The sequence below is a fragment of the Stegastes partitus genome, unplaced genomic scaffold, assembly GCF_000690725.1.
Source record: "Stegastes partitus isolate 25-593 unplaced genomic scaffold, Stegastes_partitus-1.0.2 Scaffold497, whole genome shotgun sequence".
Lineage (NCBI taxonomy): Eukaryota > Metazoa > Chordata > Actinopteri > Pomacentridae > Stegastes > Stegastes partitus.
In genome coordinates this window covers 95,966-122,510 of record NW_007578228.1, presented here as the reverse complement: position 1 = coordinate 122,510, position 26,545 = coordinate 95,966, and the positions used below count along the sequence as shown (strand labels likewise).

At 43.9% G+C, this 26,545-nt stretch overlaps 1 protein-coding gene across 1 annotated transcript in view; it reads right to left on the bottom strand.

Moving 5' to 3' along the window:
* Positions 1–17: 17 nt before the first annotated feature.
* crppa (CDP-L-ribitol pyrophosphorylase A) overlaps positions 18–26,545 on the bottom strand; it is a 58,392-nt gene continuing 31,864 nt past the window's right edge. The window contains exons 9-11 of the mRNA XM_008287373.1: positions 22,878–22,936; positions 19,798–19,929; positions 18–404 (exon numbers count right to left, since the gene is read on the bottom strand). Coding sequence (XP_008285595.1) covers positions 309–404; positions 19,798–19,929; positions 22,878–22,936 — 287 coding nt within the window. The 3' untranslated portion in view covers positions 18–308. The remainder of the gene's footprint in view (positions 405–19,797; positions 19,930–22,877; positions 22,937–26,545) is intronic.

Genomic DNA, 26,545 nt, shown 5'->3' with positions numbered 1-26,545 from the left:
CAGGAAGTATCCAACTAAAAGGTGCTACTGAGCTGCATTATAGGAAACATAGGATTCTGGCACATACATGGGACTAAATGTCGGGACGTCTCTGCCGGTGCTGCTTTTGATTTCGACAGTTCTCTTTTTACAGCCGTCCTGAAAGTCTCCAATACCTCATTTGGGGACTATTCCCTGAACCTTGCAGTCACTGATGCAAGGTTTAAGAGATTCTGGAGAGAAACAGAAAGTCATTGTCTCAAACTGTCTCATCCCAGCAGCGCTCATGACTCATCGCTTGGGGGATTTGGTGTTGGTGCTGCTTCCCTTCATGCCTGTAGAAGCTGTCCCACCAGAGCGGGGCTCCTGTCCCGGATCAAGGCTGACGCGATCTCAGCGACCCTCAGCGCTGACCTCTCCCAGCGCTCGGTGTCCTGAAAGAGAGGGAGGGGAAGGGAAAAGGAGAGACGCTGAGGTCATCTGTTGAAGAACATAAAATTGCACAAAGACACGATAGCAACACGCTGCCAACGCGAGCGAAATCCCGCAGTAATAAACGAAGACATCCACAGACAAACTCGCTTTTGTTCACTTTTATCTTTCCTCTCACGAGTCACGACTCCGTCTGAGTCATGCGAGCGTTTCTACGCGGCATCCAGCTAGCATTAGCAGCCAGTTCAAACCGACAAAGTCAAAGCAAACCCATGTTGTTCCACTTGTTGTAATCATAAAAGCAAGAAACAGAGGAAGGAGTTACAACATCGATGGTTTGGCTTCAGCCGGAGTCGTACGAACCACTGACAAATTTGATGTTTCAAATTTACGCTGACACTTCCCACAGAGATGCTCCTGATGAGAGAAAAATCCCCGCGTGAGTCAGCTGTGAGCTCAAATAAACACAGCACGAACCCAACGGCGGCGAGAACCCGCCGATTTTAACTTGATAGTAAGAATCGCAAATTCTTGTGGCGGATTTTCTCGACTCCCACATTTTGTTTAGGAGCTTGTTCAATCAACAGACGGAAGCAATTTTCCAAAAGGAGGAGAAAAAAAGAAGAAAAAAAAAAGCCACAGAATTAAAGCACTTTAACTTTTGTGGACCAATAAGGCTTACTTGGAGATTTATGGGGCATGATATTGGACAGATCGACACGAAACCACACGTCGAGACAAAAGGAGACCATACATTCAGCTTCTTTAAGGCGACTTCCACTGTTGTGGTTGTTTTGCTTTGGTGATTCTTCTCGTCTTCATCTCTTTCTTCTTCTTCTTTTTTTTTTCGCTGCAAACCGCCTGCACAATGCACTTTTAATGGTTTTCACTCCCTTGACTTCATTCCTTAGGCTACAGCGACTCCCTACTTTGATTTAGCTCCTTGATGAGGCCTACGAGCGACCTGTTTCCCATTTTTTTTTCAAAGCAACAGCAAGTCGGAGGAGCTCTGCTTTGTTTAAACCGTGGCCTGGCTGCTCGCTCAGATTTATGCTTCATGCTCTACCTGCACTTTTTCATAAATGAACTGAGGACTTGAATCGGGCTTTTTGATGTAGCAGCAAGCATGAGGGAGAAAATATAAAACATTTTTTTATTTCTTCAATCTTGTAAAGACGCAGTATACACCACTGAGAACACCACAGAGAAGAGAGAAAAACCAAAGGCCTGGGATCAATTTTGGTTTATGCCATGGAGCTAACTGTTTAACATACTTTTGTATGGATTAATGCGATATCCAAACATTACATTTAGTATTGTCTGTTTGCTCAAGCACATATACTTGCTCTGTAAACTGTAGAAACCCCTCAAAAGTGTAATGGATATATTACATTGTTTGACTTCATGACAGCACCCCCTCGTTCTGCAAATCTTACATAAAGCATCAAACTCGTCCCTTACTTGCAGTTTTTCTTGTGTTCCTAAAAACAAGCAGACACCATTTTTATTCTAAAAGGAACGACTCATTTCGAGTTCAGTTGCACTTTACAGCCTAATCTGATAGAGTGCGTCTTATTTTCCCATTTCCTTTCCATTGTAATAACTTTACACTCATCATAGTCAGTGATTGTTGGCTGAGCCTCGCCCTACCTTTAATTACCGCCGCTACGCCTGCCAAGCTTCCCCGTCTTGCGCAGCGCGTAAGCCGTTTACAGTGACAAGCGTGGAAGATTTACTGTCAAAATTCATCGCAATTTCTGACACAATGAGTTCCTGATTTAAAACAGAGAGAGACGAAAACAGCCTCTCGCTTTTAGCTGACGACTGTCGGTTTTGCTGGCCGAGGCGGCGGTTTTCACCGCCGACGTTTTGACCCGTCACAACGGGGGGGAAGCACAGGTGGATTGTTTAGTGCTTTTGTGCGCTCTGGTGCACCGCCATGGCTTACAGGGACAGTTCGTCATTAATTAGACCTGTACTTTTCCTGTTTTAACAAGTCAGTGTGTCACAGATGTTAAAGGTGATCTCACAAATCATCTGCATAGACAACGACAGGTTCAGTAAACAGTTTGGGTAACTGGGTGACCACCATCACAAACACTTCTAGACTAGAGTATCTGGGGTGTGTTTGAGGGGACAAAGATCACCCATATAGGCAAGACAGCCATATGGATGGGTTTATGACTACAACACTATAAAATTATTCCATGTGTGATGACAAATTGTCAAACTATGGCTGTGTATGTTGCAATAAAGTGAGATTTTATTGATACCAGATCACCCTGTAGAGCAAAAACCTCCCGAACTGCAGCTTGTGAATTGTTGTTGTAAAGTATATGATGCTGTTTACCATTATATCCTGGTCCATCCTGTCTCCATGACGGGGATAATTTATCATTGTAAGCAGTAATGAATGAAGCTCGTACAGTGTTGTGCATGAATGTACACACCTGTCTTACTTTGTCTTACATGCATCCTGCTGCAGGTTTGTGACAAACTCAGAGGAAAGATTCCTACAAACAGCTGGAAGCAACAAACTAAACATCCATCCATCATCTATACATCGCTGAATCCTCACTAGAGTCATAGGGGACTGGAGTTTATCCCAGCTGACTGAGGGTGAAGGCAGGGGACACCTGCACAGGTCGCGAACCAGCGACCTTCTTGCTGCGAGGCAACAGTGCTAACCACCAAGTCACCTTGCAGCTCCAAACTAAACTTGAGCTCCTTCTACAGTTGAAGTCTATGGTGCTTTAATCGACTAAAGGCCTTCAGACTGTCTAACTATCTTTCACGCTGCAGGTGCATTCACTAAAATTGGACATCAGAGTTGCAGTGAATGAACTTCAAACACTAGACACCAGAAGAAATAAAAATAAAGAAACACTTTTATTGGTGCTCTGAGGTGATCAGATGTTATTTAATTCTAATGCAACTGTATTTGGCTGCAGTCTGACTTTAAAATAAGGACCGATGCTATCTGAGATATTGCTGCTGTCGTGTAAACTTTCCTAAATACAACTGAACATGCAGAGCTGCTGGGATTGAGACACGGTCACGCTCACTGAACTCGTTAGCTTGCTTTGCTAATGCTAGTGAACAAACACACAGTGTAACCGCTGTTGTATTTCTGTTGTGGGAATAGTTGAAAAAGTTTAAATGCAGTGTATTTTACGCTGCTTTCAGATGTTGAGTAATCCACTGAAAGACGTCCTGTGACTTGTTAAGCTCGCCTTCATTAACGTTATTAGTCCCACTTGTGCTTTTGCTGCTCGAACACGTCAAACAGTCTGCTGCTGAAAAGTCTTACTACTGAGTAAATACAGTCATTTTAGAGAGAAAAGAAAAACGATGGTAAACCTATAAAGATGAGATCAAAGTTCTAAAATTCATCCAGCGTTATCCTTTACAACAGGACTCAATTTGATTTGTATTATTTATTGCCCCAGAAGAGCACCAACCAGTCTGACACTTTCTCTTCTGGGTCTGCAACCAATTTCATCAGCCATCTCTCAAAAGGCGAGCTTTCTCAGAGTGGAATAAAATAATTTAAGACGGCTTTTCACAAAGCCTTTAATGTTCGAACATCCACAGAGAAGAAAATAAAAATATATTAAAAATATATCCCACTGAAATTACACAATAAGTGTGATTTGTGACCTGGAACATCCTTTTTAGCACATCTTTGGATCTGGCTTTCCAGTGCATTTTACACTGCAGCTTATTGTCAGCAATTTAACACATGTGGAGCTAAAAATATGTTTCTTTCACTTTGTCCTTTATTGACCTTCCAGCCGAACTCCGCCGGCCAGCTCGCGGCAGCCCGGTGCGTGCGGAGATTGGACGGGAATGCGACGAGGTGTGAGAGCGATGAGCGTGGAATCGGACCTGACCGTGGTTAATAGGAGCAAGAGGCCCGAGATCCAGAACTCCTGGAGCACTCCTCCCTAATCAGAACCAGCGGAGGGGGAATCCGATTACATTGATTTTCCACACCAACGGGCTCGAGGGGGGAACCGAGGCACTGGAGTACAGATCGGCAACTGCTGCCTCATTGATTAAAGCAACGCAGGCGATGAAAAAAAAAGAGAAAAGATGGAGTCAAAATATAATAGCTCTGAATGGGCTCCAGAACCAGTCTGTGTCAGCGTACACAATCCTTTCTTAGAAGGCTTTTAGATTTATAATTTTCTCGAACCTTTGAAGAATCAAAGCACGGGGACCAAAAGAAAAAACAAATAAGACTCTTGTGTTTTTCTTTATCTTGTACCCAAGTCATTGCTCTGTGGCCTAATTAGTGGAACGAGGCGATGAGGAGACGCTGGTACATCTGCAAGACGTCAACAGAATGCAGTTGGTGGCACAAAGTGGTCCACATCTCCAGGAATACGCATCGGCTCGTCAGCGACCGGCCGGCTCGGCCCGCCGAGTGAGAATTCAAAGCATTCTAGTAAATCTGATTGCATCTTGTCATGTTTATCAGATGAAAGCATTCCATCAGTTGTTATCTAAAAGAAATTACATCCTCACACGGAAAGTATTTGAGACGTTACATGTGTTTGGAGGAGCTAAAAGGCCGTGGGGATGATGAATCTGATGAGCATGATCATCTGCCGATTACCACCCAAGAGCTTTGACGAGGACCCTGGGAAAGTCACGAGAACGTCGGGGTGTTTCGGGCATATTGAAGACAGCTACAGTCATCAAACCACAGCTAATGACTCTATTACAGAGGTCTGTTTTCTAATAGGCAAAACGAACAGAGAAGAAAAAAAAAAAACACTGAAGTTTGCACACACAAAATACGAAAAAGCAAATCAAGATCACCAAGGAGGATCAAAGTTTTAAGCCCGTCTAAGCCCCGGCGCTGAATCGTTTCCACTCCAGATATGCGGCCTTTGAAATATGAATCATGCTTCATAAAACAGCATTATTAAATCAAGTAGTTGCTTGCACAGTGGAACACAAATACGACTTCGGCTCTTCATCGACTCGTGGCACAGCTTTAAGTAGTCACAACTGCCACTCAGGCTTCAAATGTGGTCGAGAAAAAAGCACGAGAAAAGGGTAGAATTACTTAACAACAACAATCTCCGGGGCCTCGCACACATTTGCATATCGAACTGCTTTCAGGCTGAAATCTATATGACTGGAGTGCAAGGAACTGGGAAAGCGACTGACGGTCGCAGAGGGAAGATCCACGGCTGACGTGGGCGAGTAGATGGTGGTGACCCGGCTGAGCTGCTGCTTCACATCGTGTCTCCTCTGTCCACCGAATCCAGGATGATTTCTAATGAGCAGCTCACTGCCTCATTGTTACGAGCACGCAAACATCCATGAGAGGGATTACATGAGTGGGGACACACGAAAGAGAGACTGCATGCAGCGACTGCACGGACACCTCGTTGTGCATAAGCGTATGCGCACACAAAGAGCTGGAACGTGATCCTGGAGGATTTGCGCGTCTCCAGATCTTCATCATCATCAGAGCCCATGTCCTCCAGCGTTGACTGAGATGGTTTTCCACTGTCTCCGTCCCGGCGTCTCTTCCAGCAGAGAATCGAGATGGAGAAACCAGCGAGCTCGAGGCTGAATATTTGTCTGGAGCGCGGCATTTGGACAGACATGAGATAAAAACCCGAAGCGGAGGCATAAGTGAGCATTTGAGATGAAATCAGCGAGCGAATTAGTCTGATTGATGGTCCCATTTGAGCTAATAGGCCCTCCTCACCTGTTTACAATGTGGAATTAATCTTCAAATGTTCCAGAGACAGAAGTTTCCCAAGTGCCAAAGTCTAAGTGCAGTCACCAGGAGGGTATTTCACTTTATTTTAAAAGGGCAGGTTTTTACGAGATTCACTTTACTATTATTAGACGTGAGGGAACCTCACTTTCCACTTCATAATGATTAACTGCCACAAATCCTCACTTAAAGGATCTCGTAGCCAAACGTATCATCATTTATTCACATTAGTGGAAGGACTATCACTACTAGTGTTAGTCATATTAAATGGGAAGGCGACACATTTACATCTTGAAAGGCAACACGTTTTTCCACTGACAGCACCGCGTCTGCTGCGTCCATTACTGATGCGTCCAATCCCTTGGTGGCCTACATGGCATTTATATAGTTTCCCTTGACAGATTTTATATTTAAAAATGGAGACTGTCAGCAAACAATAAATGAACTTGTATCAAGGGGAAAATACCACTGGATACGAGTCACACATGGAGAGGGTTCTGGAGGCTTTAGGAGTGTTACTTGGATTTTTATTTTTTTTCTTACTTTCAATCCAGGAGAGAAGTCACATGGCAAAATAAAGTGACAGCGTTGTTTTAGTATATAAACAATGCAATATATAATCCCTTTACTGGGCAGTGCCTAAAAGCAAAACGTCCTCAATCACTCCCATGTGTATAAAAATGCACAAACACATGCAACAGCCTTGTTATTCCACACTGAGACCACAAGTTTATGGAATGGAATTTCAATCATTAGCGTCTATTTTTGCTTACTGTTTAAAGGGAGGGTTTTGACAAGTCGTGAGGCGACAGGTCTTTGAAACACGGAGCAGAGGACGGGGGGGAACCGGGGGGAAGAATGGGGGAGGAGAGCATCGGCGGACCACACAATAAGCGATCCTCAAACTCCCTACTTTTAAATGCCACAGATGCAATCAACCTTTCCATCTGAGAGAAGCGCACAGCAGCACTTCTGCCACACAAGAAGGGCCGGCTTTGAAGCTGAAAGGTTTCAGGCAATTAGGACTTTTAGCAGTGACAATTTGCACGCCTCTGTCATCCTCCTGAGATCCCCAGCCCTCAGGACTGCTGCTGCCGCCGCTGCTGCTGAGGGCTTCCACCGCCGTTCCTTTCATGAAATGCCAAGCGCCAGGTCCTAATAGAAAAACAGCTAATGGAAAAGACCGAGCCAAGAGCGCTGGAAAGAGTTATTAGAGTCACACCAGCTACCATAACTAAAGTGGCCAAGAACTTTTAGAGAGTTTTTATCGCCTCGTCTCATCATCCTAACTTTTTACCATCCCAGTGTTTTTCCCTGTGACGTGAAGGTGCTGCAGCACTGATGGCCGTAACATCCACTTGAGGGCAGCATCAGGACTAGCATTAAGGCCAGTGCTCCACTCTGGGAGTCTTCAAAGCTAAAAGCACCATCTAAGGTGAACCTCGCTGATCATTGCTCTGACTTTTACTATTTAGTAGATGAAGTAATGCCTCAAAAAAAAAAGAACACCTCTCCCCAAATGACCTGCGTGCTAAACCCCGGTGATACAATACTGCTAAAAACACTCGGCGCTTTGGTCTGAGGACAGAGGATAGAGTTTCAGGGCTTCTGACAGCTCGTCCCTGAGTGGGTATTGTGGTCCTCCTGCCCTCCCTCCCTCCTCCCGGTGTATCATTGAAGACAGGCAGTAGCTAGGGGCTAAACTGAGAAGAGAGAAGAGGATAGCAGGTTCAATTACTGGTCAGTCCAGAAGTCTGATTAGAGCTGAGAACTTAACAAGATCCTAGAGAGACTCATTTGACTTAATCAGGAGTCAAGACTTAAATAATTCAGTGAAAGTAGTAAAATGACGGGAACACACGCTGTCACAAGAAAAGGTTCTCATCTATAACTATATATATATATAACTTAAGCATTCTGAATCATCCGTTAACATATTCGGTATGGTGTTTGGAAATTGGGATCTCCACGAGAATTTAAAATAAAGTCTGAAATAAAGTTCTGGGGATTTGTTAAATGTTTTGGCTGCACTACATGAGCTTATAATGACTAACTGGAGGTCAATGGGATTAAAAAAAGTAAACCAGTAAAATATCTCTCAGTAATAACGCATTACCGCTTTGTTTTTGTTTTTTGGACTTAAATGCTTTTAGATCAGCACAGGAACACCTCGACACAGGGCTGCGTGACCTGAGCAACAGATCATTTGATGATGATGATGTAGTTGACTCATGTCAGTGGTTGCCTGGATACAAAACCAGTCACTTCAACCCAAAGCCTAACTCACAAATCCCTGCATCTTGTTTTTGCTCTCACTGTATTCTGAAAGTTCTGCCCACAGAAGCTGATCAGTATCTCCACTGTTCAAATGCTTCTTTCAGGTTGTTGCCGTTACATACTCTTCGTAAACAAGACGTCCAGTGAACAGCTGTCTCCTAGCCGAGTCTCAGCAGATCAACTCCAACTCTACAATCCTGGGCTGCAGCTTCTATCATCACTGGCGGACTTTGTGCAGTCGTCGTTCGGTGAGCTTGACGAAGCGGCTCATGAACCAGTTGTGCACCAGCTAGCAGCGTAGAGCAGAAAATGACTGCCGGCTACAGCCCAAGACGGTGGAGTTGGGGTCCATCTGCAGGACAAACCAGTGACTGGAAAGACAACTGAATGGCCTTGAGGACAGCCACAAGGGTGATCTGTCTGACCTGTAAATGGGAAACAATAGATGGGATGGGCTGCCACTCAGAATGACCCACCATATGAGTGTCCAAGATGATCAGATCACCAACCCTGACTTCAACAACAGAGTGTATAAAAGGAAAAAAAAAATTGCCCCTTATTAAGAGCTGTACATAATCCTTGTAAATTTCTTTCAAAACATTAAAAATATCTTTTGATTTCAAGCATTGTTGATTCAGCGCTAAATTCAACTATTTATGTTTTAGACACTGACAGACTTTTACATTTAAATTTCTTGTTTTGATCAAAACTTTCCAAAATATTAAGTCCAAGCTAAACTCCAGCGACATCTCAGGCTCAAAAGTGGCTTAAACCAGCTGTCAAAATGATTGATTTATTTGCTGTTGATCGACTAAGTGATTAAGTGGCTGATCATTAGTTATATTCACGTTAATATATAAGCGTAAGCAGCTGTGCACACACCAAGCAGCGTGGTAATTATGGGACTAATCATTCGCAGATCTTTTACGTTAGAATACTTCCCAACCAAGCCTCAAGGTGAAAACACTCTACTGTAAGATTGTTTGCATGTTATCCAAAATTTCTGCTGCGTATGTGATTATTAGAGATTATCTTTGGACACGTGGTGGCGTATTTAAAAAACATAAAAAGGTATTGAGGCCAAAATCTAGCTTCCAATAACACAGGTAATGGTGCTACTTGTGAGGAAGAGGATTCAAGTTTTGCTTTCTTGTTTGGGGCATTTTTATGCTTTCAGATCAGTTGAGAAGGAGGAAAATATTAAGCGAGAACAACAGAGGATATATCAGTGATCTCCTGAGAAGGAAGCCATCAAAGACAACCAGCAACTTCGCCAAACAGGCACCGTTGGTACCAAAAAGCCCAAAGACAAGTGGAATAAACTCCCCACACTTGGGTCCAAACAGTTTAATATTTACTGCTGAGCCTCACGTCTAAGCAACCTACATCAGGCTTCCACCAAGAGTTCAGCCATAAATATAAAAGCTGCCTGGATCCGAGCTGGGAGACTGAGAGCTAGAGCTGACGGAGATGACAGCGACACGAGCATTATTTTGTATTTCCCAGAGATGAAGCGTCTCCGGGGAATGTGTGTTTTATTGAATCTTGCCGAGGTACTTAGCGTTGCTGCCTGGATGTCTGTATTTCAGATAGCCCTGTCGCTCCCACTCTGCCTCACTTCATCTGAAAGGGCTTGTAATGTAGGAAAATGAATGAGTCTCTATCCCACCCTACTTTTGTTCACCTCCTTCAAACTTTCCAACAGTCTGAGGAAGTCGCACAGCTTTCGAAAAAAAAAGAAAACTTTTGTATTGATAACTGCTTTTCAGACCCCATTGAGAACAACTGCCGCCACACAACCCTTTCACGGTACACTGCTAAAGCTCTTTCAACACGGGTTTCCAAAATATCCTGTCTAGGGGCGTCCATGGGGCAAACAAAGCAGTTTGTTAGTCATGTCTAATGTACGACTTCTCTTTCTGTGTACCCTCTTCAGGGAAGGCAAACCCTGCTAAGAATGGGACTGTGAGGGGGTCTGTATTTCCACTGAATCCCTTCAATGAGAACTTTTTCAACAAGCTCTGGTGAGAGATGACTTTGTTTGAATTCAACTTACCGAAAGACATACCTCAAAACAGCACGCAGAACAATGGCTCTTTGGTTGCGCAGGTATGAAGGCATGGGTAGGATTTATGAACTGGGACATACCAAATCCTACGAGCGGTGAGAGAGCCCCACAAGCACACACTCTCCGTGGATGCCCCATTTACTTATCACACTGTATCACTTACAGAAACCCCGGGAAGCCAAATACACTGCATATCGCAGGGCATCTAAGGTCAGCTGCAGGTGCAGGAATATCTTACAAAACAGGACATTTATTACTACCCGGCTTTTCAGCAGCACGCATCCTGGCCAAGGCTTAGTGCCCTCATTTCCATCCCTAGCACAAGCGTGAGACTGTGATCGCAGCAGGCCGTTGGCCAAACATACAAACATAGGTGCAACACTGTGTTTTTGTGCTGCTGTCAAAATACCAGCGTGCTGCAGACTAAACAGCAGAAGGATAAAGCCGGCCATGTGGCAGATGGAGTGTGAGAACAAGAGGGGAATGCTGCCCCAAACTATGGAGCAAAATGATTTTTCCATGACACCTGACAAGAAAACTTCCGGACGTTTTGGAATCCTATCCTGGAACTTTGTTAGCTCTGCCTGGTTGGGGTTTTTCCATCAGAGGAGGACATTTCATTTTATTGCAGGTTTCCAAACTGCAAAACTCGCTAGTTATTTTCCCTCAATTACCTGCAGTTACCTCCAACAACCTTGGTTGGTCATCACCACCATAATTTGATTTAGTCGCGTTTAGTTTTACATAATTTTTTCAGAGCGATAACTCACGAGCCAAAGATGACAGCATTAGCTCGGGTTGCACAACTACGACCAGTCTTGTCTCGTCTATGACTGATGGCCAATAAATAGATCATGATTATTTATCAGATTGTATTATTGTTTTTAGGAACAAAATATTTGTATTGCACTTTCACATTTAAACAAACAGCTGTTTCACGCCTATCTTGTGCTACATCTCTGCTAATGAACAAATCTTTGCATCAAAATAACCCTAAAAATTTGGTTCTTTTCCACCTGAAGTTGGTGCAACTTTGAGAAGTAAAAATAAATAAAATTCTACCCAGAATGCCTCACATGCAAGCTGAGGTAGATTCTCTCTCTGTGCGCAGAGACGCCTCTAGTCTCCCCAGTTAGTTCCTGCAACACAGCAACTCAAAGGTGTGACCAAAAACTACTTTGTAAAGTGAAATAAAGTGTTTTCATGTTAGATTTACTCACGTTGAAAACAAGGGATTTTATCTATGAGTATAGCATCCACTGTAAAAGGTTCATTTAAATGTGGGTGGCAAAATCATGATTATGATTACACTAATTATGCAGCCCTATTGTAGCTACAGCATGGCTCTGGTGTACGTCCTATCAGACCTTCAGCAGCTACAGCAACACCAAACGCAGTTAGTTACAGCTATAACTGGCTGCTTTTGTTTCTTCCAATAAGTTTCTGATGCTAATAGAGATTGTTAATAGTGATGACATTCTCACTAATGTGGACTCAATTATCCTCTCCTTAGTAACAAACATTTAATAAAAGTGACTTTGACAGCAAACCAACTGCTCTCAGTAATTGCTGCTTTCAGTGAAAAGATGATGCAAAATCAAAATAACCACAATATAGCTCCAGATATATAAATACATGCATTGCCCACCATTGTTCTGTAGCACTAAGTGGAGAGAAAGTTACTGTGGGTAAAAAGTTGTTGTGCTGGTTGTGGTCAAAAGGTGAAATCTGAGGCTTAACCATGAATTAAAGTCTAATTTGACCTTTTATTATGGTTTACATCCAATACCTCAACAAATTTGGTACAGAACATATTCTGGGTGAAGAAGCACTTGCTGTGTTTCTGATATTTCATTGTTATTTTAACCATAATAATAATAATTTTGATTTGCCTCGATAAAACTAGCTGCCTTATGAGAAATTTCTCAGTGGCCCACTGTGGGACCAGCCGGGCAGAAGACTCAGCAGCCGTAGCAGAAGTTTTACTGGCATTTCGGGGCATCTGGTGGTACTTTCCCAAGCCTACGTTCACTCTGTGCTATTCCGCAGTTATTTTCCACCACACCCAATCAGACAAGCATGTGTACCGAGAGGTCCCTGCAAATAAAAGCACTAGCAGAGCAGGAAGGTGAGTGGCACAAAAACAATCTTTGATGAGGCCTGTTAACTGAAAGCATAATCCCTGCAGAGCTGTGTTTCCCCACAACATCACTGGAAGGAAACTCAAACCAGGACTACTGTGGGTGGTCAGAAACAGCTCGGAACCAAGTGGCAAAGCAAACATACATGTGTGTTTTCCCCCTGCTCTGTGTGATTGAATGTTTACAAACTAATTGTGAAGAACTGGCTTACATTAATCTTCCATAAGAACATACCGTGTGTTTGAAACACAAATTCTCTCTTGGAATGTCATTTCCCAATTATCTGCAAGAGCCCGAGTCAAGTCACATCAACCCAAACACAGCGCCTGCTGGTCTTTTTAATCTAAGAAATCAAAGCTGAGTAAACACCGGTTTGGTATGTCTAATTCCTTGAGCCAAACTCCAGCGGTCAAGTTTCACACATACCGACACACATCTGGAGCACTCTCAGCATGGAAGATCAAGCTTGATATCCTGCACATGTCAAGGCAGCGCGAGTCTCTCCCAAGACTCTGACCCTAACACTCTACAAATACATCAGCGAGGAGGGGAGTGATCCCCGGGCTTCTGTCTGTATGGAGATGTCAGGATTCCAACGAGGGAGCCAAGTGCTCTCATCCACTTTTCCGAGGGGATCTTAGATAAAGGTTAAGGACATAATTGTCAGAACAAAGATGAGTACAACGGGGGGAAAAACTGTGCGGAGGGGAAGGGTGGATATTCAACTTTTAAGTATGATGCTAAGCACAGTGGAGTCACAGAGAGACTTGCCAAATCTGTCTGAGATGTTGTGGTAACCAAAAACAGCTTTGTGAAATGCCACGTCATGTCTTATCTGTGCTGCTTTCTGCAATGTTTTGAATAACTAATCTCATGTTCTTTACGAGTTTTATACTCCTGTCTTCAAATTTCTCCCATCTGTCAATCGCACAAGACGCGCCAAAGAGACTAACGCCTGTAATTATAGTCAGAGATAACTTATCATTTTTTAAAACTAGAACATTAAGGGTTTCATAGCCCATTCATCACAGAAAATATAACACCAGGCACTTATTCATGTGAGGACAATTGCTGGATTTGCTAAGCGAAAGGCTGGGAGTGTGCTGAGACAGCCGTCCCTGATCTCCCTTGACCCTGACAGGATGCAAATAAATAGGTGTCACAGCAAGAGCTTCAGTTGCTTGTGTAGGGTTTCACCTGTCGGCCTTGTTGGACCTAAGAAGGATTAGCTGTGTGGGTCACCTGAGAGATACAGTGTTGGAATAAATGTGGATAAAGACCTCTGGAGAAATAATGTTCCTTTGGTGCTTCATTTACAAAATGATCTTAAGAGTGTGCAGTTCTTTTTTTACAGGCTTTAACTAAAGGACCACATTTGGAACTAAAGACTGTTTTAAGCGTGCAAGCTGTAGGTATGTCGGTTGGACTGGATTGGATTTTTTGTACAGACATTTGCAGCTCCAAGAGGATGAATTTGAATGTCTGGGGACTTTTATTCCAGTGCCGCCAGCACCAGTGCAATCTACACCAATACAACATGGACTGTTTTCATGCAGACAGTCATGGTGGTCATCCACTGACATTCGTAGTTTAGGGTAAAGTGTGTTGAAAACTTTTAGACTGGTTGCCATGAAATCTGGTACACGGATTGTAATGATTTTGGTGTTCTTGAAACTTTCCACCAAGAAGTCAGTTTCAATCTGTGTTAATCAGGACTTGAATTTAGTGCAATAGCAAATGTTAGCGTGCTAACAAGCTAACCTCAGGTGATGATGCAAAAATTAGCATAAAGTATCACTATGTTTACCTGAAGTCCCATTAGCATTAGTGTGCATTCTTAAGCCGTGTTATACGTCATGTGAGGTGAGGGTCCGTACGATGTAGTCAGCAACAGTCTGCATGCAGCCCAAAACTTGTAACTCCCCATCAAGGACAAAAGTGCAAATGCTCAGTATTAGTGTGTGTCTGCAGAAAACCTGGATATGACTAACTGTGCATGCATACTACTGTCTTCCACCGGAGCATCAAGGCTTTAAGGGGTTTACAGACACAACATGACCTGCGTGACACTTCTTGTTAAATTCACTAAGGGCAGAGCTATACAGGGGTTTTCAGAACTTCTTGCAGGACTACTCCACTACATTGAATAAATATTCTGTCTGTAAATTATACCTTTTTACCTGGATTATGAAATCTTGACATGGAGCACATAACAAACCTAAACTATGTTTACACATGTTGCCAAGCTGCAACAAGCTCTAGAACTGTTAAAACACAGCTGACATGCCTACTTTGTTGGAAACCTATTTCAAAGATCGGGCCTTTCACCTTCCAGCTCATTACAAATACAAACTTGCGTCATACAAGTCAGGGAATCCAGACACACAGCAGCTTTACCTCTGCTTCTTTCATCTCTGTACCTGGCTGGATGCCTTGTTTCTATTGGCCGCATGGGTATTCGTTGCAGCACGTAGTGATCAAAGATCAACAAGTTTGAATTCTGAAGGCTGCATGCATGCGAGCTGACATGCCTGATTTGATTACATTCCTCTTCCTCAGATTTATCTGGACACCCAGAGATTGGCAGGAGGACCTTAAAAGAACGTATCTGTGACAGGTGGCGGGTAGAGAACTGAACCCCCACAGCTTTCTGAACAACTTTATTTCTCTGATTTCCCTTTATGCAATGCTCTGTATGGTTTTTAAAGACCACTGGTGTAATTACCAGAGCTCTGCTGGATTTAGCTGTAAAAAGTCGGGACTGTGCTGAAACCACAGCGACGACAGTCTTCCTGATCTCCCTTGACCCCGGCGAGGGTACAACTCCACGGGTGTCACAGCAAGAGCTTCACTGGGTCGTGTACAGTTTCACCTGTCTGCCTTTCAGAACGAGATCTGAACAGGTAGAGGAGAATAGGCCTATAGAGCCCTCTCCTTTTCCTCCTCCCTCCCCTCCCTCTTCTCCTTTCTCTCCCTCTCTTTTCTTCCCGACCGGCTAATCTCTTCTCAGGTTTAGGGTTCCCGGTCCGGGCTCTTTGAGGAGGAGGAAATATGGGGTTGGGTAAACATCAGGGCTCTCACTGCAGGGATTACAACACCCATATATCACTGTGACAACTCCCTTTTCAGTGGATGACAAGTCGCCAGGACCCTGTGCGAGAAGGGATCCAATGACACTTCCTATCGCCACAGCAGACACCGATAGCCTATACCGTCACCGTTTTCACAACATCGTGTCAGTTTATGAGGATCCGGTGTCGGAATATTCTCAGCCAACGTCTTTAGATCGGTTTGAGGTTTTCACACATTGTCGCACCTGATGTTTGGCTCGTAGGCATCCTCGGAGAGGCAACAACACAAACGGAAAAGGACTCTAGAGAAGTGCTTTGATCACATGTCCTTTCAGAGACGCCGCTTCACTGCCGGTGACTCCATTTCACTCTCTCCTCTTGACGGAGCAAAGTGGCACGCATGGCAAAGCGCTGCTGCACGCATTGTGCCTCGGCAGCTGGGTGTTACTCCGAAAAATGTGAAACCATAGTCAGGCCTCATTTGTGAAAACCCGCGTTTTATCCAGAAAGACGTCGCTGAAGGCCAGTGAGGTGGATCATTTTCCCAGCCTCTCTGGGACGAACACAGTTCCATGCGCTCATGCATTTTAACTGTCAAAACGTTAAAATTCAATTAGCCAAATGGCTTTTCTTTTCCAAAGTGGTGTGTGCGCGTCCAATAACTCCTCAGAGTGATACATAATAAGAAGCAGGAGACACTTAAACGTTCTCCCCGGTCGCTCTTCTGACTGGTGGGCTCTTGATAACAACCAGTTATGTCAGAGGATGAAATCATTTAGGGAGGAACAAAAGGCACTCGGAATTTATGGAGACATTGTCTTTAACGATGTATTGATGTCATACCTGCTTCGATGGCAAACTTCAGATCCCAACAATAAACTTCTTCTCATTTTCTATAGTTGTAAGGCACCAGTCGGTAATACTTTAGAATAATGGAGATTTTTCCTTTTTTATTTATCAAATGTTTCAGGGATTTAAAGTGACATGCTGCCGTTATTGTGACATTCAGATATTTGGCGGCGTATTCTCGTCTACGGCACTCTGACCTCTGCAGCAAAACCCATAAAAATAAGCCTCTTACTGCACAAATGTTATTCTTTAGTTACACAAAGCTTTGCTAATGCCAGGTTAAAACTGAACACATTTTTCATAATATTTATCTAGTTCTGGATTTCCACTGTGACTGCCTGATGTTTTAACATTTAACTTGTTTTTTAATCCCTGTCAGCACCACTTTGTGATTCGTTCCTATTTCAACGAGTGTTTACATTCATGTTATAAACTGTCCCGTCACTTTTTGAACGCTGCTCCTCGGCTGAAGCTGCTGTGAACTGATCCATAGTTCAGTGTCCCAGCTGCAGACATCACAGCCTCAGTCTCTGATCGTCATCTCAGGAGACTTTAATCACACATCGCTCTCCACCACTCTCCCCACATTCAGCCAGAATGTGGACTGTCCAATCGGAGACGGTGGGGCCTTGGACCTGCTGTGTGCCGACACCACGATGCATATTGCTTAATTATTGGTATTTTCTATATTTTTGGATGCTGCTGTGGTGTGTACATCTCCCCCAGTGGGAGATCAACAAAAACTCTTCTATTCTATTCTATTCTATTCTATTCTATATAAAAGAGAAGATTTGTTCCAATGAAGTGAAGCTTTTTACAAAAGAGTGTAAATGTGCTGGTTGAAAAAATTGATGCTGACGCATTTTCCACATGAGAGGGTATCAGTGGAACTCTCAGCAAGACAAAGAAAAAACCAAAAGAACCATATCTTTAAACATACTACAGTTGCCACAAGGATTATCTGTGAATTACCGAATGTCTAAACAAGGATCAGTGAGAAACTTTCCGCTCTACACGTTCACACTGTGGAAACTGCTCGCCGCAAACTGATCTGTTGGCCGCCGAGCAGCTCCACTGGAACAGTGATGCATCTTCCTCAAGAACACCTCAGCGGCGACGGGGGAGCACATCTCCCCTGACTCGTGTTACACACAGTAACAGTAGTCAGAGTTCACATGTTCACAGATTACGGCTCTGGCTCGTACATCGTGACCTCGGGCACTTTACCGTAAAAACAACACTGCGGCTGAGAAAAACTGTTTTTTCTCTTTATTTGGCTAAAACCGGAGCAAGATTTTATCCACGCAGCACACAACAGGATTAACTCCCTCCAAAAGTTAGAAACCAGAAAATTGAATTTTAGGATCTCACCAGGATGATGTTGACCTCTGAGCTGCTTTACACAGAATGAAGGAGAGTCTCTGGTGCAGAAACTGGCAAACACACACAAGCGGGCAGAAAAAAATAGAAGCTATGCAAATCAACAAACAATGTTTAATAACAGAAAACGATCTGTCACGGAGAAGACATATGCATGAACCTCTGGACAGCAGCATCGCTAAATGTTTTCAGTCTGCACTGGCGTCCTCCGCAGAGATATTCTGAGACTTCCAAACAGGAAAACTTGACCTTTCTTTGCAAGGAACAGAAAATGTAATCCAGACTGTGTTGTCATGGGGAAAACACAACATGTCTGTCTTTGTGTGACCAAACTAAATATATCACAATTCTCTGGATGCTAAAAAAAAAACACCAAGTTTCATGGCAGAGATACCCGAGTTGTCAGTGGCACTCAGTTATATCATCACTTGTGTGAGCTCAGTGCCATCGCAGAGGTAAAAAAATAATAATCTGGTGCGTCTTTTACCAAAATAAAAGTTTCAGCTATGTGTGCACTAATGATTCCTTTCAAAATATGTGTTACTAAATCCAAAAGAAATGAAACAAACCTAATTTGAGAGCAATATTCACCGCGCAGCGAATGGAGGAAGTGTTGGCAGCCATCTTGACAAGTACGAATAAGGCCATCTGGGTGGAATTATCCTTATTATAACAAAAAGTTAACTGTGATTTATACGAGGCTGTATTATGTTGTTCCACCATCTCACAACGATAAGCATTTTATCATGGTGAAACGCGCATTATCTCGCATCCACTCCCTTTCCCCTTTTGCTCTGTTCTCTCAGCAGGATGACTAATTAGCAGCATTAGTCTCCATAATTCGGAGGAAAACCTTGATGTCCAACATCCGATAGAGGAATCAGACTCATATGCGGGGGAAATGGTTGAAAACAAAACACCTCATTTTAATTAGACGACGCGGTGACGTCAAGGCCCGACGAAGCAGCACGCCGCTTTCCCAGACCGCAGACGAATCCAAGCCTCCTTCACATAATCATCATCATCATCATTCACGGTTCCTTTTTTTTTGTTTTGTGCAGGAGTGAATAAACCCGACCTGCTCAAACATCCCCTCGCCTGAGGCACCGAGGCTTTTACCGCTGATACGTGAAGTGACGCGGCTGCCAAGAAACCTCATTTGTCACAGCGCGGCAGTCAGTGAAGAGCATAAATCGTGATGGATGTCATATCTGAGGCCAACGATGTCATGAATATTCAACATTTGTCTTAGTTTTGTCCTGTGCATCCAGCCCAGAAACCCATGATGTGATTTGATGGCTTCGGTGGCGTGAATCTGACATTATTTTACTGTGCGTGATGAATAATTCCACCTTATATAATGCTGTAATTATTGAGCAGTCAGTGATGGATTTCAGGTCGACCACATCCACTCTAAGGGCTGCAGGGAGGATTCCCAGCACACGCAGCAGTTCAGTCGCGCATTGATCGAGCTGCGCCGAGCTTCAGACCTACAGCACCTCTGCATCCTTGTCATCCCTCTGGCATTCAGTTCAAACAAGACTGCGCAACACATCTGGCGGGAGGTTAAAAGTTGATATCCTGTTCCCTTCATCACACTGGCGGGCACACATTTACTGCCACACAGACGAGTGCGTGTGACCTAACACATAAAGATGGGTGATAAAAGACATCAATTTTGCCTGAAGGGGGAAAAAAAAAAAAAAAAAGCCTGACAAGACATTGGAAGGAGACACTTTAAAGACATGTCCCGTTCTGTTTTGTTTGGCCTGTCTTAAATGAGCATTCCTCAGGAAGTCTGATCTCACTTTCGGAAGAAATAAAAGAAAATAATAATGAAGAAGACAAAGCTCTTACCTTGGACTGATGAAGCTGGATGCCATAGAGGAGTATATTTCGGAGCTTGGCTGCCGAGGCCAGGTCCATGATTGCTGCTGGCTCTGCTGCCCTTCCGCTGACGGACGGCTCATCCGTGCTGCTCAAATGCACCTATCAAAACAAAGGCCAACGAGCCCAATCAGAAAACACTCGCCAACAGTGAGGATCTTTTACCAAATCGGTAACCGTGCCCCTTTTTTTTGGAGCAATTACAGCGCATTGTTCAAGCGGCCGTTTAAACATGTTGCAACTCAATAGGCCTGTTTATTTAAGGTTGTGTTGGTGGAAGACGAGGGAACCGTGAGGTCTGCCGTGTTGAGAGTAAACAGAGTGTGGTTGATACACAGCCCTGTCGGAGGATATAATGACTCTCTGATTCAGTTGTAAATCTTTAGGGCCTCTGGAGTTTATTTTTTTCCAATTAAGGCAGCATAATCCAGATACACTGGCTCAGGTTGCCGTGTCATCTTAAGCCATACCCAAAGTTTTAGTCACCTTCCCTCGCCGTACCACTGACAGAAACTTAAATGGAGATTTATTCGTCGCAATTAGTCTGTCATCCACCCATATAAACTGTGGCAATGAGATGCAAGAGTCGGGAAAATCATTTCAAAAGTGTCAAGACATCTGCGCTAAACACACAATTATTACACTTTACTCGAATATCAATCAAAAGTTTGCTGTCGTCAGCTGAAATTCAACTTGAAGACTGATTGTTCAGCACATTAGCAGGTGTTTACCCGCCCTCGAAGTGTTCAAGTACACCAGAGCGGCTTGTTCAGGCCAACGCTGCAGCACAATGAGTGACAACGCTAAGACTCATACCACGCAGATATCTGCCCTTATAAAACGCTGGGATGGAAAACTGTCAGTCCAGCCTTTGGATAAATGCATCTTTAATTTGTGAACCGTGCGGCGGTTTATTATTTCCACTTGCAGAAAGTGTCTCGTGCTAAGTGCAGTTCTTGTGAGGAGGGGAAAATCGCTTCTTTATAAATCACAATTAAATAGAGAGGGAAATAAATCACTTGTCTCGCGTTGCCACAAGTTTCTCCTTCATATGTGCTGGAGATTGCCTGGCTGCACCCATTATCGTTCTTCTATAGGGAAATAACTCTCCTGGCTTGTTTGCACGGCGTCGCTGCAAAAATAGTGTCGGAGAAAAATGCCACGTGGAATATTCAGCCATAATCTACAACCGATGAGTCAGACATAGACAGGACAGAAATACTTAAACACTTAAACAAAAAGGCACAACACAGTGTACCGGGATGAGCAAGACAGTGTTTCTTCCACCAAGTGTAGTTCTGTCATCACCTTAAAGAGCATCACCACCCTCATACTGTTGTTCCTTCTACCACAAAACAAGGAAAGAAGGGATTCAATTGTTAGAAATGTTTAGTTTATAAATGGCATAACCCACGTTGAGTTTCACCAGACACTGAAACTGGAACGTAATTTGCACACAAGTATTGCTTTTAGGATTACTTGTGCATCTCGGGCAAGAAGTCAAGTTGTCGTCCACGTCTGTCCAGACTTATATGATATATGCAGTGAAGACTTTGAAGGACTTCAATAGATGGGCACCTGAGATCAGTTTATTCATGTCAGAATCTGATCAATATGGTAAATGGTCTGCACTTATATGGTGCTTTCACCCATTCACACACACATTCATACACCAATGGTGACAGAGCTGCCATGCAAGGTGCTGCCTGCCATTGGGAGCAACTTCGGGTTCAAGTGTCTTGCATTTCGACTGTGGAGGGGCCAGGGATCGAACCAGCAACCTTGCGATTAGAGGGACAACCCGCTGTACCACCTGAGCCACAGCCGCCCACAGCAACGTCTCCTTCTGTTGCTGAGTTGTAGCATTGAAGAGTCGGAAAACTGTTGCAGAACATTATGATTATGAATAAAGCTGACCTCTGACCTTTTTATATAAAGTTGTCAGAAGTAACGTATGAATTCTTGAATTGTGGACAACGATGGTTTTGTGAGGTCCCGCTGACGTTTGACCTCTGACCACCAAACTCTAATCAGTTCATCGTCGAGCCAAAGTGGACGTTTGTGCCAAATTTGAGGAAATTCCAACGAGACACTAAAGAGATGTTGTGTTCACAAGAATGGAACCCACAAACATAATCTCTTTGTCCACGGCTGTTGCCCATACAGAGGCATAAAAAAACTCCTGGACAGACATCAATCACAGACCTGTGATATCTTATAACCTGAGACGAAAGGTGTTAAAATCAAAAACACGGCCTCTCTGAACACCTCGCTCAAGGCCATAACACCACAGACCGACTGAGTAAGTGACCTTCATCATCCGGTCTGCTTCTCTGCCTTTGAGGCTTTCACCATCACACGGTTACCACCTCCACTTCAAACTCCATTTATCCCCCCACTGATCACTACCATGTGATCAAGCTTGGGGTAAATAACAGGGTGCACGTCTAACAACACCCCCCAGCAAAAGAAAAGAAAAAAAAGGCAAGACAAACACTTTGGTGCTGAACCAAACCACATCACGCAGCGCTGCTTCACGTTTCTCGTAGTCACAACTTCCCAGACGGAGCTCATGCACGTTTAAACATGACCATGAAATCAGGTTAGGCAGGGAGGGAGAAGTCAACTCTGAGTGACCTGCTGATTGGACTGGATTGGTTTACTTTTTCAAAATGCACTTTACTTTAGACGACTTAACCCCAACTCTGACATAGCGGTGCGTAAAATCACTTTCTCTAACATACGGTACACTACATTTGACCCATATTGATTTTTCATGGCTGATGTCAATTATTAGTAATTAAAGAGGCCAGTCGCTGGTGTTTGATATATATTTGCAGTAACAATACAATTCCTGGTGTCAAAATTCAGAATAACGCACATTTTAAAACATTATTTTGCAGTGGGACTCAAAAAAATCCACAAATAATTAGAAAAAAAGCAAAACAAGATTGATTAGAGGCCAATCCAATACAGCCGTGACTCGATAATCGACCCTTAACAATCCTAAACCTGCTATCCGACAGGTTTTTAGGAAAAGCGAATGGAACCCATAAAAACAGCCTTAACACACCAACAGCCTTGGATTCTGACTCCAACATGACATTTAATGTCACCAATCAGGATGACGGCGTATTATCTGACTGAACAATCCCACAGATTGGCTACGTTCACACTGCAGGACTTGATGCTCAATGAGGATTTCTTTGTGACTTCCTTCACGTTTCCAGTTCAATGCGACTTGTATGTGATCTGCTGTGTGAACTTCATACGACCCAAAAGTGTCCCGCATGCGCAGAAGAGGACACGACGACGTCATGCTCAGTGTTTATGGAAGTAAACATGGATGGTAACGGTGGAGCGTATCTGCCACTCCCCCGCCGCCACCGATGGAGGAAACAGAAGTGTGAGCGCTAACTAAACTAGCATCAGCAGCCAAGTACTGCCTGTGTGTTCTGGACACTTCCACCCCGTCAGAGCGCTGCCCCGGGGTGGAAGTGGCTGGAACGTGAACAAGCGCACCGGTCAGTTAGGCTGAAATCCAGAGATGCGTAGTGTTCTAACAATATACCAGTTATTATAACAACTATATAACTATATAAATATTAACAACTAATGAGCCTTCCAGCATCAAGCCCTCCTTGTATCTGGACCTCCGTCTTGACAATCCGACAGCCTTGCTATCCGACAGAAAAGAAGGTTTTACATTTAATGTCAGATCATCGAGCCACGACTGTACTCGGTTGATCTCTAACTTGCCGCCTAATCAAAACCAACATTTGCCTCCACATCATGTACGCCTCATTGTGCTACCAATGTCACAATACAAAGTGCCACTTTTAATAAGAGGCCAAATTCACAGTTGACAGATCCAACATGCTGCCAGAGAAAGAGTGATGATGAAGGGCGTTTCCAATATCTGAATTTACTGCTCACAACTAAGTAATTTATTGACAGAGAGAGAGAGAGAAATATATGAAGTAGTGAACGAGTGAATCGGGAGATGATTTAGGACAGAGTGGTGCTCCAGAGTGCGAGTATTTGGGTTGCACATGCGACCAGATGCACGGCAGGAACACTAAATCGTAGCATCGACTAATAGTCTGCATGTGAGGCATTTAGGGGGAATCTATAAATTTGTCGCCTCAGAATGTACCCTGTTAGACTCTCTCCTTCTTCATGCATCAGTCTCTGCATGCACAGCGGTTCATTAAGACAAGCATTATTGCATTTATTGCAGGCAAAGTTTGCTGCCAGAGTGTCAATACTCTGCAATGAAATGCCAAAAAAACAAAGACAATAGAGAAGAAAATAACAGCCGAGGACAGAAGAATGATAGAAAAAGAGCAAAAAAAAGGGGGTGACAATAAAATAATGGAGCAGACTACAGAGAGAGAACAGAACAGATCTGAAACATGCACCAGTGGGAGTTTTGTGGGAACCTGGTCATGTTGTGGTGTGGCAGTGGGCTGATCCCACTAAAACCCGGGTTAAACCTGACTGTTTACACATCTGAACCGCTGTGTTCTTCAATCCACATCGAAAACTAACACAAACAAGGGCAGGGGCTTCGATGGATCTCGCAGCATGACATCTGCAGTGAGTGAGCCTTGTTTTTTTTAATTACCTGGCATTGTTATGGGAAAGGCTCTGCGTGTTATGTAAAGACGTAAATTTTCCAAATTGAAACAGATAAACAGGCCTTTCAAGAACATTTAAATGTTTCTCGGTGCTGATTTGATCGGTTTGCTTTGGTTTTCCTCTCCTTGAACGCTCGGCTCGGCGCTGCTCTGGTGGGACCGGACGTCGGCTTTTAAAGCTGCGGCGCTCTCCGGGGAGGAGTAGGGTTTCCAAAACAGCTACAGAGCTCCTCCAGGGACCCGAGGTGGACTACAGGTGACGTTTTTACAAGCAGGAGAAAAAAAAAAAAAGAACAAGGCCTGGCTCGTCTTGTAATACACGTCCCTCAACGAAACTGAATCTGCGCTGTGCCAGATGTCTGTATTCATAAACGGGTAAAAAAAAAAGTTCATTCAAAGTGTGGGAAATGACACTGAGACATGCAGACTTACAGTAGCTTATACGCCGACTGACTTCTGAGGAAATCTTCAAGGAGACTCTGATAAAAACCTGACACATGTTCCCACCTTACAGACTGTCCCACTGCTTGTTGACCTTGTAGTGACATGTTACATGCAGGTATGCGGTTTACATGGAATCACACACATTCCTTTGGTGTATAATGCTAATAAATGGCGTGTAAAGAGTCCATCTTTGGCCTGGAGCTAATTGAAATGTGTGCCGTTCGAGCAGGGAGACAGTGAGTTGAATCAAAAATGCTAGAAAGTCGGGGTTCTGTGCATAAAAACAGACACTCTAGCTACAACTTTGTGATAAATCACACTACAGCAGTGCACATAATACTTGATAATTACTTGCTGTGTATCCTTTGGAGTAAAAATGACAAAACCCAGGATTTTCTGTATGAACTCGTGATGTGCAAATTGAAGAAAAACAGAAACAACGTCATATAGGAACAAACATCCTGAGCTGACTTCTCGCCAATACGCCTCTCAAGTGAAGCGCGGACGGTAACGAGAACGAGATTTACACAGATGCTTTTTGTTCTGCCCGTGACAGAAACGAGTCGATCCTGTACTAATGAAAGCTGCTGTGAGCGGACTCGAAGCTTTACTGAACGGCCAGCAAAGCGAACACAAAACGAGGCAGCAGTTTAATCGAGTAATTCTCTGTGACATTTGGAGTTATTAAATTGGAGTTCGGCGGGAGCGGGTCTTCGAGGTTCTGCTGACCTCATTACTGAGGCGGATTCTGGCAGCGGTCTTCGGGGCGCAAAAAGTTCGAATTAGGGAAGTTAAAAAAGTCGAGATTGGCTTTTACAAATTGAAGAAATTGCGTGTTTTCTTCCCGTAGCTGCACGCCAGAGCTGCTGTACTGTTCGTGTAACTGCCAACATCTTTGGATTCTTTCTTCTTCGCTGGTTTACAAATATGTCTTTCATATGACAACAACAAGAACACGGCATCTCACAGCGAGCAATGGAAACAGTCAGGAGTCTGGAGAGCGTAGGGTCCGTCTGAATATGTGAAATGACAGGTTGCTTTTCGGTGAGGATCGTAGCCTGTCTAGCGGTCCGTCACTCGACTGGAATCAGAAACCGACGATCTGACAGACTGCCGTGAAACAGAAGTTTGTGGTTTCTTGATCCCGTCTCCTTAAGCGTTACCATGGCGTTGAATTTGTTTTTAATCCAACTCCTCAACATTTGGATGAATTGGCATGACGTCCAATAGAGGCTTTCGTGTCTCCTTCAGGGATCCCTTCAATTTTCTAAAAACATATGACGAGGCCTTGGCGATGAATCGAGCAACATGTTCTGGTGACAGACACTTCATCAATACAGGAAGGAATTAGTTTGATAGAACAGCTTCCTGAATGTATCAAATGCAAACCATAAAAAGTTCGACTGCACAAACGAACCCAAACGTGCTACTTCCCCGGCTCATAAACAGCTCATCATATCTCTTGACCCTGGAGCCCCTTCACCTCCTGGTCCTCTCCAAATGGCTTCCATGCATGTCTCCCGCGGTGCGTAAGTTTGCAGCTGCATGGGCCTCTCGTCACCCCGGTCCACAGGCTGGTGGGGACCAGGGGTTGCCCTTATGAGACAGGAAACCCTAACCTGAGCTTGGTGCAG